At 38.6% G+C, this 13,193-nt stretch overlaps 1 protein-coding gene across 1 annotated transcript in view; it reads left to right on the top strand.

Moving 5' to 3' along the window:
* The window catches only part of TCEA1 (transcription elongation factor A1), a 33,081-nt gene extending 21,904 nt beyond the window's left edge, over positions 1 to 11,177 (top strand). The window contains exons 6-10 of the mRNA XM_030859755.2: positions 762 to 818; positions 2,491 to 2,645; positions 5,251 to 5,397; positions 7,873 to 7,944; positions 9,626 to 11,177. Coding sequence (XP_030715615.1) covers positions 762 to 818; positions 2,491 to 2,645; positions 5,251 to 5,397; positions 7,873 to 7,944; positions 9,626 to 9,634 — 440 coding nt within the window. The 3' untranslated portion in view covers positions 9,635 to 11,177. The remainder of the gene's footprint in view (positions 1 to 761; positions 819 to 2,490; positions 2,646 to 5,250; positions 5,398 to 7,872; positions 7,945 to 9,625) is intronic.
* Positions 11,178 to 13,193: the final 2,016 nt, after the last annotated feature.

The following is a 13,193-nucleotide window of genomic DNA, read 5'->3' as shown; positions in this document are numbered from 1 at the left end:
TAGTATGACATATAGTAAGTTTTATGTTCAGAATTTCATTTCCTACTTTTTTTAAAGTGGAAAAGAGAGCTTGAGTTGTATATGGGAGCTTTAATTTAACTTGGAGGTACTCATTCTTATGTAAAATTTTGCTTTTAGAAGTTTCATGTATAGAAATATTTACCCTCCTATACAAATTCATCCCTTCTCTTTTCTATTGTACTGAACCACAGTTAGTATGACCTAGTTTTCTCCTTATTCTGCCCTTTCTACTCTGATTCCTTTACTGTCTCTTTATATATTTTTTCTTTTTCTTCCTAGTTTCTTTTTATTTCCTTCTATCCCTTTGAATATTTGCATAGGAGTCTTCTGATTTTGTCCATATATGTGACTGGCAGATGAAATGAATGGTTTCTTGGCATTGAAGCCTGAGTCACAGGAGACAAGACAGTTCTTTATAACTTTCTCTACTCTCTGCTGGAGCAACGAGAATTTATGGAGTTGTGAAGTGAGGAGTTGCCTGCTGGATGCATTACTTCCCCACTCCTGAGGGATAAGGAGTCATCCATGCAGGAGCCCTTTGGACATTAGGTGAATCCAGAGGAGGAGCATAGTGGGTAGTAGAGACGCAAGACTCTAATGAAACTAAACTGAAAGGATTCTTTGTACAGGGCAAGTGGGGTTGAAGAAATAGGAATACAGTTTAACTGACCCTGTATTGAAATTTTCTTTTAATGTGTTATAATCACTTTTTCATGACAATTCTCTGTGCCTGTGTTTAGATGACTACATCGCTATTGGAGCTGACGAGGAAGAATTAGGATCTCAAATCGAGGAAGATATCCTTTGCGTGTATATTCATAATTGTTTTAAGAAATCCGCTAGATTATTTTTTCTTCCTGTAAAGAATTCAAAGTTTTATTCTTCAGTTTCTATCTTGATTGTTTTGATGGGAAAGGGGAGGGCTATCCGTGTCATTTTATTATTCTTGTTTTCCTGTCATTCAAAAGTAAAACACATAGTACTGATAGTATTTTTATTTTTCTGCCTTGCAAATTGAGAACGTAGCATCTCAATTGAAGTTGTGCAGAAGGGCATGGAAAACACACATGCTAGTAAATGGGAAGTAGGGTTTCATCTTTGGGGGTACTCAGCAAAGTGTATACAATCCCCTGAGCTCATTATCCTGGACAGGAGTGTGTTCATGCTGGGGGCCTTGGGAAGGGCTCTGGGAGAGGGAGGGGTCTTGCACGTGGGTCCAGAGAACAGGGAACATCTAGGTGACAGTGTGACTGTGGGACTGTCCTGGTTGAGGAAATGGCCTTGTTAGAAAGGGAGCTGCTCTGGAGCTGGGCCCCTGCTGTTGCCTGTTCTCTTGAGAAAGCCACCCGCTAAACTAGCTTCTTGCTGAGCCAAGGAGGAAATGATCCCTCAGGGCTACTGTGAAAGATTTTCTCTCAGAAGGCCCTCCAGGGTGCTGTGTAGCCTTTTCTTTTTTTTTGATTTGATTTGATTTTTTAAATAAATTTATTTATTTGTTTTTATTTTTGGCTGTGTTGGGTCTTCGTTGCGGTGCACAGGCTTCTCATTACAGTGGCTTCTCTTGGTGCGGAGCATGGGCTCTAGGCGTGGGCTTCAGTAGTTGTGGCTCGCGGGCTCTAGAGCACAGGCTCTAGTTGTGGCTCACGGGCTTAGTTGCTCCGTGACATATGGGATCTTCCCGGGCCAGGGATCGAATCTGTGTCCCCTGACTTGGCAGGCGGATTCTTAACCACTGTGCCGCCAGGGAAGCACTTATTTATTTATTTTTGACTGCGTTGGGTCTTCACTGCTGCACATGGGCTTTCTCTAGTTGCGGTGAGCGGGGGCTACTCTTCGTTGCAGTGCGTGGGCTTCTCATTGCGGTGGCTTCTCTTGTTGCGGAGCACGGGGTCTAGGCATGCAGGCTTCAGTAGTTGTGGCACACGGGCTCAGTAGTTGTGGCTTGTGGGCTCTAGAGCGCAGGTGCAGTAGTTGTGGCTCACGGGCTTAGTTGCTCCGCGGCATGTGGGATCTTCCTGGGCCAGGGATCGAACCCATGTCCCCTGACTTGGCAGGCAGATTCTTAACCACTGTGCCAACCGGGGAAGTCCCTGTGTAGTCTTCTTGAGACTCTTAGGATCCTTGGTAGAATGCAGATTTGGGCAAGGGAAAGCATGTGTAAGTTCAAGCTCTTATTCTCAAGTTTTCTCACTCAGATTGCATATCTGAGTTACCTTTTGAAACCCTTTTACTTTGTGTCTTGCTTGGCATTAAACATTGAGAAAGTATTGCTCATTCATAGCATAAAAGTATGATCACTATTTTTTGCCAGTTACAGATCAAGAAATCAGGCAGAAACAGTGCCTTATTGTTAACTTAATCTAAATTGGAAACACTGCTTAGAAATTTCAGGAATTCTTATTGCGGCAGAATAGGAAAAAGTTATCTTACCTTTATAACTTAACCTTTTTTTCCTTAATGGCCTAGTACCTATCTATCAAGAAATAAGGAATACGGACATGAAATACAAAAATAGAGTACGAAGTAGGATATCAAATCTTAAGGATGCTAAGAATCCAAATTTAAGGAAAAATGTGCTGTGTGGGAATATTCCTCCTGACTTGTTTGCTAGAATGACGGCAGAGGTGAGTATATTTGTACATTTCTATGACAGTATTCCATAATATCAAGTGTAAAGTCTATTTAAATCATAAAGTACTGTATAAATACTACATATTAATAAACTGTTATTAGCTATTCTAATATACTTATATATACAGTATACCAGACAAATACTTAAGGTGATTGAATCTGTTGGCCTCAGTATTTTGTTCCTTTCACAACTGTGCCGTGATCTTTGGGTGATTGCCTTAATAAATTATTGTCTAAAAACAAAAGTATTTTTTACTTATTGTAGATCCATTTAGAATCAAAGAGTCGAATCTCTAATTGCAAACAGACTTTGTAACCTCTAAGCTCTTTTCATGGTTAAATACTGTAAAGTTGGTTATATCTTATTGACTATTCCTTATATTTATTTAGAAAATGGTGGAGAAAATGGAATTCATTGTCTGCTATTTATAGATGTAGCTGTTCATAGATAATAGCTGCAGTGTGTCTGCAGTCTCACTATCTGACTAAGCATCCAAGACAGTGAATTTGTCTTTCTGTATAGCTAATAAAAATGTTATATTTTTAAAATTCATTTTTTAAAACCTCATTAAAATAATTTAAAACTGTCACAAAGTAGAGAACAAAGTATAATGAAATCCTATATATCCATCACCTAAGGTTCAAGTATTTTCAATAACTAGTCACCTTCTTCATCTATCCCTTTTTTTGTTTTCTTTCTTTTCCCCTGAATTATTATTATCACTATTTTTTTAGAAATGACATCCAGGATTTATTTATTTATTTTTAATAAATTTATTTATTTTTGGCTATGATGGGTCTTCGTTTCTGCGCAGGCTTTCTCTAGTTGGGGAGAGCAGGGGCTACTCTTCATTGCGGTGCGCGGGCTTCTCATTGTTGTGGCTTCTCTTGCTGCAGAGCACGGGTTCTAGGCACGCAGGCTTCAGTAGTTGTGGCACACGGGCTCAGTAGTTGTGACTCATGGGCTCTAGAGTACAGGCTCAGTAGTTGTGGCGCATGGGCTTAGTTGCTCCGCGGCATGTGGGATCTTCCTGGACCAGGGCTCGAACCCATGTCTCCTGCTTTGGCAGGTGGATTCTCAACCACTGCGCCATCAGGGAAGCCCTCCCCTGAATTATTTTCAAGCAAATTCCAGACATTATATCCTTTTACCTTTCTATCCTTGAGAGATATCTTTAAAAATATGATACTTTTCTTATGTAACTACATTGGCATCATGACATGTAACAAATCTAATGATAATTCCTTGGTATATCTGATATCTAGTTCATGTTCATATTATGTTCGATTGTTCATTTATTTTGTATCAGGATCCAAAGTCTAGATGTTACCTTAAGTTTGGTCTCTTAAGATTTTGTGTGTACATATTTAAATCTAAAGCATTTTCTTCTCCTGCTCGTGCCCCCTTTTTTTCATAACATTGACCTGTTGAAGAGACCAGTTTTTCTCTTGTATATCTCACAGTATGAATTGCCTGTTTCTTCCTCATGATGTTATTTAACTTTTCTGTCCCCTTCATTTTCTATGAACTGGAAGCTAGTTCTATAGGCTTGGTTACATGCAGGTTTAACTTTTCCTGCATAAATATTTCATCAGTGGTCCTTCTTATTTCATATTGCATCACATCAGGAGACACGTTTTGTTGCTCGACTCTTAGGGTGCGGAAATTGATCAGGGGTTTGTGTACTGACAGTCTGATCCCTCCGTTGTAAAGTTCTCCATCAGCCTTTCATCTGTGTGTTCATCCACTGAATTGGTGATTTCATTAGGGGTTGCAAAATAGAGATTTCTAAAATTGTGTCATTGCTTTCACATTTATTAGCTAGATTTCTTTGATAAGCACTTTCCCTGAGTTGAAGGCTCTTGGTTACACTGTTGGTTAGAACAGGAAAGGCAGGGTGAATGTGTAATTCTTTCCTTTTGGTTAACAGTTATCAGAAGGAGGAGTTGGCGCCCTACTAACTGCCAGTGGGGGCTTTTGTTGCCATTCTTGCAAACGTTTGTGCTCTCTTTTTTTAAGTGTCGTCACGGACTTGTGACTTCTTATTTATCCAGTGGGGATTGGTCTTTTCCGTAATTCATATTGTTGGCTGAAGAAATCATCCTCTCTGGCCAGTGGGAGGTCCTGCATGTAGCTCCTCTGTCCGTGTGACTCACTCAAAGTAATCAGGTAGTTTCCGTGCTTTCTGGCACAAGATGACTCTGACTTATCTTCTGCTTTTCTTGACTCAGAACTGGAACGAGACATTCCTCCAGAGGCCTCTGGTTCCTTTGTCGGTAGTGGGGGTGGGTGGGTGCAATAGTAGAGACCATAGTCTGGATACGAGACGTGCTCATTGCTACAGGTTTACATTGTTTATAAGCCTTTGAACAGTAATTAAATCCAGTTTTCACATGCAGACTTATAAGTATTTGAAAAAATTTTAAGAGTAAGCAAACTCTTATGAGTTCTTTGAGGAAAAATATTAATTTTTCACTTTTTAAGACTTTAAAAGTTGATTTTGATCTTGTTAGTGTTAAACTAAGGGAGTGTAAAAAGCATTCCGCATATGTATAGAAGATGCCCGTAACTGAGTGGTATTGCCACCTTCCGAACAGGAGATGGCCAGTGATGAGCTCAAAGAGATGCGGAAAAACTTGACCAAAGAAGCCATCAGAGAGCATCAGATGGCCAAGACAGGTGGGACCCAGACGGACTTGTTCACATGTGGCAAATGCAAGAAGAAGAACTGCACTTACACACAGGTTTGTGATTGTTTATAGAGTCTTATTTTCATACTAAGAATGCTTGCAACTCCTATTTTAAAACAAGTAGTAAAGATAATTACCAGTATTTTGGTATTTTTTGAGAGGAGGTATCTCTTAAGTATAACAGTGCATTCTTAATACTAGCAGATTCCAGTTAATTGAAAATAAGTTGAAATAGTTACACTTCCATAGGAATTGTTACTGTGAAAGCTGTACAAACCGAAATTGATGGAATATTATAGAATTTAATAAAATGGCCATGTTTTTTCTCTAAGAGCTAAAAAGCACTGGATTATTGGTTAGTGTATAAACAGGCTACAATTCTTTTTATTTGGCAGGATCATGTAGTTTAGGGAAAGTTCTTTGCTCTCCCTCACTCGGAGCCTGGGTACTTTTAGCTTAACTGGTTTCCAGATATTTATTCCTTTTTTGCAACATATTGATGGCTTTTATCTTCATTTATCACATCATATATGATGTGACTGACTTTCCTTTTTGTTCTTGAACCACTGAAAAGAGCTGTGTTATAGTTGTTTTGATTGTATGTGCATATGTGAAAAAATTTTTTCTCACTGTCATTAATTTCATTTGCTAAATAGGCTGTGCTATGTCTGTAATCCGCTAAATTCAAAATTTTTCCTTTAAAGAACAACTAATTGTTTCCGGTTACTAGAGAGACTGAGGGGATTGCATTTTTTGATTGACAGAAAATTAAGCACTTTATAAAAATAATGTTTAGTTTATTTGTTATTCTGTAAGTATACTACTTATAGAAAATTTTGAAAATATAGAAAAGTATGAACAAGAAATTTAAAATCACTTATTAATCTGCCGTCCAGAGAGGGCAATGTTCTATATTTTGGTGCTTGTAGTATTTTGTGGATTTTTTAAAAACCTAGTTGCAGCTAAATACTGTAAACTGTTTTATATACTTTTCCTCACTTTGTGTAAGCATTTTCCTTTGTTTTTTTAAACCTTTATAAACATCTTAATAGTTGTATAATATTCCATCAGATGGGTAGACTCTAACTTATCTCATTATTTCCCTGTTGGATGCTCAGGTTGTTTCCAGTGTTTGTGTTATTATAAAAGTATACTCTTCAAACATCCTTGTACACAGATCTCCCCTCCCAACTTTATTGAAAAATAATTGACAAATATAATTGTATTTATTTAAAGTGTACAATATGATGCTTTGATATACGCATATGTCATGGAATGCTTACCAAGATCAAGATAATTAACACATCCATCACCTCACATTTTTTTCTTTCTTTTTTTTTTTTCATTTGGTGAGAATGCTTAAGATCTACGCTAACAAAATAGTCCCCATGCTGTATGTTAGATCCTCAGAACTTATTCTTCTTATAACTGAAAGTTTATACCCTTTGATCTACATCTTCCCATGTCCTCCCATCTATTCTGTTTCTGTGAATTCAGCTTTTTTTTTTAAGATGCCACATATAAGTGATGTCATACAGTATTTGTCTCTCTGTTTGGCATATTTCATTTAACATAATGCCTTCCAGGTTTATCCATGTTGTCTCAAATGGCAGGATTTCCTTCTTTTTTATGGCTGAATAATATTCCATCATGAATATATGCCATTTTTTCTTTATCCATTTATCTGTTGAAGGACATTTAGGTTGTTTCCATGTCTTGGCTATTGTGAATAATTCTGCAGAGAACATGGGTGCAGATAATCTCTTTGATATACTGATTTCATTTCCTTCAGCTGTGTACCAAGATGCAGAATTGCTGGATCGTATGGTAGCTCTGTTTTTAATTTTTTTTAGCAACCTCCACACCATTTTCCACAGCGGCCACACCAACTTACATTCTCACCAGCAGTGCACAAGGGTTCCCTTTTCTCCACACCCTTGACAACTTGCTTTTTCTTGTCTTTTTGATGATAGCCATTCTAACAGGTGTGAGGTGATATTTTCTTGTGGTTTTAATTTGCATTTCCCCAATGATTAGTGATGTTGAGCTGCACACAGATCTTTATTTGTGTTTCTAATTACCATCTTACGATAGATCAGATATCAAGTTCCTAGGTCACAGAAGACGGGTATTTAAGGCTCTGTTGCTGCCTAACTTAGAAAGGTTGGTGGCAGTTTATATTTGTCATAATGAAATATTTTTGTAATTTTTACATCCTTGCTAATTTGTAAGAGAAAATTGATATGTCTTTTAATTAACATTTCTGTGCTTCTTAGTTCTGATGAAAAATTTTCATATTTATTAGCCATTTATCAGTAGTATAATGTGTGACTTTAGATGAACAGATAAAAGATGAAACGACAAGGACTTAGAAAAATGAAGTTTGGAAACGTGTGTTTGTTTGACATTATTTCGCTTATCTGAGCTTGTTTCGAGCTCTTATACATTTTACTGTGGTACCGTTCTTAATTAGGTTGGACTTTTTGTAGTATTGTGAAAAGTGGTATTTTTCACCCGACTTTGCTACAGGTCCAAACGCGGAGTGCTGATGAACCGATGACAACGTTTGTTGTCTGCAACGAGTGTGGAAATCGGTGGAAGGTACATGCCTCCTGGGGTTCCCGTCTCACCTGTTTACATGGGGTGGTTCTCCATGGGCTGGTCTCTTCGGGTCTGCTTCGGGGGCTGCCTGGATGCCCCGGTGTGTGCACGTGCTCACGTTGCCCAGTGCTGGGCAAGGCCGTGGCTGGCGTCTGTCGTGGAACGTACTGTTTGCCGTCCTACTAGAAATAAAGAGGTTGACTTAATTTGCCAACCTTCATGTCGTCTTGCTGCAGAAATGACAGGTTTGAATCTTAACTGTGCATTACAGCGTCACAGTCCTGTATCTACTGTATCCAGTCAGCTGCTTCCACTCTTGTTCTTCCGGAAAACCCGCACAAGTGTATGGCTTGTCTTTATAGACTTTGGTTCTGGAAAAACTACTCTGCCTTGTTGAAATCCAGCCCGATGGTTTTAGTGTTTATTTTAGGAAATCCAGATGAGCACCGCCGTGGTTTCGTAGGCTTTCCACTAAGCCTTCCTTTGTACGGCCTGTGTTCTCTTGAATTAGCCCCGCACAGGCAAGTTAGGTTATTTGAATGATTCATTCTTGAGTGATTTTTGTGAGCCACAGAAATATAATTTAAAATTGAGAGAAGAATTACACATCATACCTGAGACAGAGGTGGGGATACTAGGAGTGTGGGACTGGGGGGGGGGGCTCACACGGTAGGAAGATACTCCCTGGAGCCAAACAGGCTTTGAACTGCTTTGCTACTTAGTGTTACCGAACCGTGATGTTCTCATGACCCACGTTACAGGGTGTGGTGAGTGGTAGATATAGTATATTTAAAGTGCCTGGTCATTGTTGGTGCACCAAAAATGCTGGCTGTTTTTATTAGCTTTTGTGAAATTTGTGTAAGATTCTTTTCTTTTTTAAGTTATACTTACATTAGACTTTTTAGTCTAATGCTTATTTTGAATTATTCTTGTAGTTTAAAACATTTTCTGAAAACAGAAGTGAATTAAAAGGCAGACACGGGAGAATATCCTTCACGAGTATAGTGTGAGACTTTAGCTCTCGGCACTTTCTCTGGGCTTGAGGACAGTACACATTTTATTACAAAGATTCGTTCTGGGCCGGGAGATTAATGGTATTGAGAGTGTCTTCGTGGCTTGAAACAGTGTCTCCCTTCCTGAGTTGGCAGGTTTTTTAATTGGTCTAAGAGAGGGATGTTCATTTTTTTCAGTCCTGTTGGGCAAATCTGGCTTTTCCAGAGGGCTCTTGGATTTGTTTACATGATGCCTCGTGATGATAAAGATGATGATGATGACTGGGTATATTGCAGTTTGTATTGAATACAGGCAATTGGCTGCTTAAGTGCTGACATAGTTCTGTTGGATTTAAGAAAATTCAATTTAATGTAGAAAGCTGATGCCTACGGTGGCTTACTCTAGAAGTTCAAATTTGGAATTAATTTTTTTAACCTGAAATTAAGGAGAGAGGTACTTGAGAAAATATTTTACACTGTTTCTTTATTTATGTATTCCTAGTAATTCTAAGTTGGAAGAGCCAAACACTTAATATAGGTGACTATTCATGTCTGGAAAACACAGCATCTTTTTTAGAAATGCCTCTTTCTTCAGCAATTTAAGGTGTATGCTGTGTTAAATGTGGGAAGGGATACACCCCACTGTCTGTATTTAAAGGTCTCACAAAATATTTCTTCTTTTTTGACAGTTCTGTTGAGTTGGAAGAATTGGCAAAACACCTGGACCATTAAGAAAATGGATTTTGTAATTAGCTTTAAGACTAGGCCAACCAACTAGTTTTCCTGCAAATCAGATTTTTAAAGTAACATATATCCCTTGGGTTAGTCTCTGTTTTTGACATAGGATCCCTTCCTTAAATGCCTTCTGTAGTTGCAGAGCAGTAAGGAGACCACATGATAATTGTATGGTATCTGCTTCAAAACTTTTTTTTTCCATTTTTATAAGTAAGTTGATATTAAACTTTTGGCAGTTTATTTTTACCTTTTTTTTTCCTTCTTAAAGGAAAATGTACCTTAACTTTTTTACAATCTGAAACATACACAGTAAAAATGTTATTCTTCTCAGTTAATACGCAAATGGAAATTACATTTTTTCCTATATTGGCATGTACCTGCAAATATTAAAAGAGGAGAAGAGGTAATGTAATTATAAGTTTATCAAACATGGTGTGTATTCAGATAATACTTGACCAGCTTATCTAAATTGTACATAATATTTCAACTAGCATATGAAATTGATTTTAATTATTATGTTCACAAGTCTGGGATAATTAGTTATTATTTTGCATTTGTAACTAACTGTGATCCTCATTTCTTGTAATTTCTTGTACATGTTTATTACTTGTTCGTAATAGATTTTACTTTTGGAAACATGACTTGACTTTGTTGAAATCAGTTTGGTTTGTTGTTTATTTACCTGTTTGACTTTGTAGTGTATTTTACTTTTGCAGAACATTGTTGTAGTCTAGTAGGCTTTTCCTAAATCCCAGCTCAGGCAAAGAATGAAAACTTTTGACCATTTTTTCGTTTTGTAGGAAGACATACTGGGAAGAAAACGTTAGCATTTTAGGATAGTGTTGTTCTTATAAACAGTTCATGACTTAACTTTGATTTGGAAATCTGTGCTGACCAAGGACTTTAAGGTTTATATAAATCATTAACGCTGTGACCTTTCCGTATGGAGACTAATGGAGCACATTTCTGTCCTGACTCTCTTTCTGTCACACAAGAATGAGGTTGTGGAACAGACTAATACGTGGGCTGTAACGCAGCTCATTTGCAGGAAGGACCTTACAGTTAAGTGTGTGCCATCTGTTTTGTTAGGAATAAGAAAAAATGATTTTCACACTTGGTCTAGCACATCTTAAGGCCACTGTTACAAAGTCCACATTTCATTGTGCTCCGTCTGCGCTCTCAAACCTCTATAGAGAGATCTGAGTACCTGCTTTGCACTCCCCTTCTCTCCCTCTTCTCCACTGCTTACTGGAGGTCAGTTTGATGTAATAGAGAAAACAACATCTAAAAGTCCATGTTCAGACCCCACATAGAGGAATTGGCCCACTGGTACCATCCCACCTCTACTTCGTCAGGTCACAGAGTAACCTTTTATCATTTGAAAAATAACGTGCATTTTTGAAAGAATGAATTTAATAAGAATAAAATTAAAATAGTCCCACTTTTAAATTAAGTGATCCATTTTTAAATTTGTTAATTCAATAAAGTTTCTTGTTATTAATCATGTATCACATTTTGTTATTTTTATTTAGATATTGATGCTTGCTTTACTTTTTGTTTAAAAAGTTCTACTTTCCCAACTATTAAGGTGATTTTAAAGTCCAGTTTTAATTAAGTGATGGCTGCCTGGTTGTAAGTATTAAGGGACTAGTATTGAGCAGTAGTACAGAGCACGTTTGTCTTCTTTCCTGGACCCCTGGTGAGGGATGCAGGCTGGTTCTGAGCAGAGCACGTGAGTGCATCCCTTGTGTGCACTTAACGTAATATGAGAGACCAAATAGTGAACCTTATATTGGAAAATGCCAGCCAGTTATAAAGTAACTGGAAGTGAATGTTCTCAAGGGTAATATTTGCTAGCGTCTATTTCCAGGACAGAGTCACGGTGTTAAATGAACACATACAGGAAGTCAGTTAGAAAGGTGTCGTGGCAGTCAGCGAAGCACTGTCCCAGGAAAGCAGAAAATGGCCACCTTGGTTTTCCTGCTCACCTGAGGGTGATGAGCGTTGGTATGAACATTGAGAAGCCATGGCGGGAGTTCTGAAATGCTTACATACACGCAGACGTCAAATCTGTGTATGCCTCACAGATGGAAGAATATTTAAAGTATTAACAAGACTAGACTTTGACAGCGATTGTCTACAGGTCAGAGTGAAATTCGGGGATTTGAGTTGAATTATCAAAATAAAAACTAGAGTTAAAGTGATGAGATTTAAGGAGTTTTCATCAACAGTTCCTCTTTCCTGCCCCCGGCGGGCCCCACCTCCACCCCATTTAGCTGGAGCAAATTAGCCGTTCGAGAATTGAATATCCCACTGGGAAAGGTAATGTGAATAGTCACTGACATAAAATCCACATATTTCTGTAAGCTTCAAAAATAAGTAGAGTGTCAATACCAACATTGAAGGTGCTATTACCTCACAGTGAGTAGGACAGAGTTACTGCCTGATGAGTTCCTAGGTAGTAATGGAAGAATTAGGCTGAAGGAAGCTGAAGTGAAATCAGTCCAGAGCAGTAGACAAGTGTGCTTGGAAGTCTCCCCATGTGGCTGTGCTGTGGCCAATAGCTGTAACTTAGGGAAGGTGGAGTCCATACGTTTTTATGGGAAACTTGTTCACTGCTGTATTTAGCCCCTAGAAGAATGGGTGTCACATAGGAGGTGCGTGTGAAGTAGTTTTTCTTGGTTGTGTTTGTGTTACATTTCTTGACTGTGTGGGAGCTGGGACCTGAAGACTTCCACAATTGAGGACCTGCGGGAGGAGGGTAGGTAAATAGTGTTGGCGATGTTTTAGACTCCAGGTCCAGAGGAAGAAGTAACAAGCTCGAGTCTCGGGAGGTTTCTTTTGGTACTGAAGTTCTGCAAAGTGATGCGACAGTTTTATTATTAATTAAAAAATGTTCGGATCGGACCTGTGTACTCTGGTACTTGTTCATCCAGGTGGGGGATGGAAAATGAAAGCACAGGTGACTGCTTCCAATGACTTGTTCTGCTTCCTCTCCCCAGTGCTGTAAAAAGACAGCTAATTATGATTATTTTTTCTTTAATGGCCCTGACTGCAGAGAGGAACAACATTTCATGTGTGATGTGCCCTACAGTCCGGTTAAATTAGCCCAAGTGTTTTCATAATTGGAAAGCTGAGCTGCTTTGACATAGAGGCTTTTTCACTCTTATATGTAGTTTACAGTGTGTATCCAAGTTATTTTTGTAATAATGCCATTGGAAAGTATAGCTGATAATAAAAAGGCAAAATTGTGAGAATACTGGCAAGGGAGGGGCATAACTGTATCTTTCGATTTTTTGGCACTAGTTCCCAAACATCTTTTCTGATTCATTTAGGGGACACCTCGCCTCCATGTGACCTGGTAGGTCTGTCATTCACTGTCCCACCCCACCCCATGCTCCTTCCCTGGGGTTACTTTATGAAAGATGGGAGAAGCAGTGTTTCTCCTGGACGAGCTAAGCCAGCAGGAGCTGCCCCTGGGGCTCCCTGTACCATTTTACCAACAGTGTGCAGAGACCCTCT

The sequence above is a fragment of the Globicephala melas genome, chromosome 17, assembly GCF_963455315.2.
Source record: "Globicephala melas chromosome 17, mGloMel1.2, whole genome shotgun sequence".
NCBI lineage: Eukaryota > Metazoa > Chordata > Mammalia > Artiodactyla > Delphinidae > Globicephala > Globicephala melas.
This window is presented reverse-complemented; position numbering and strand designations above follow the sequence as displayed.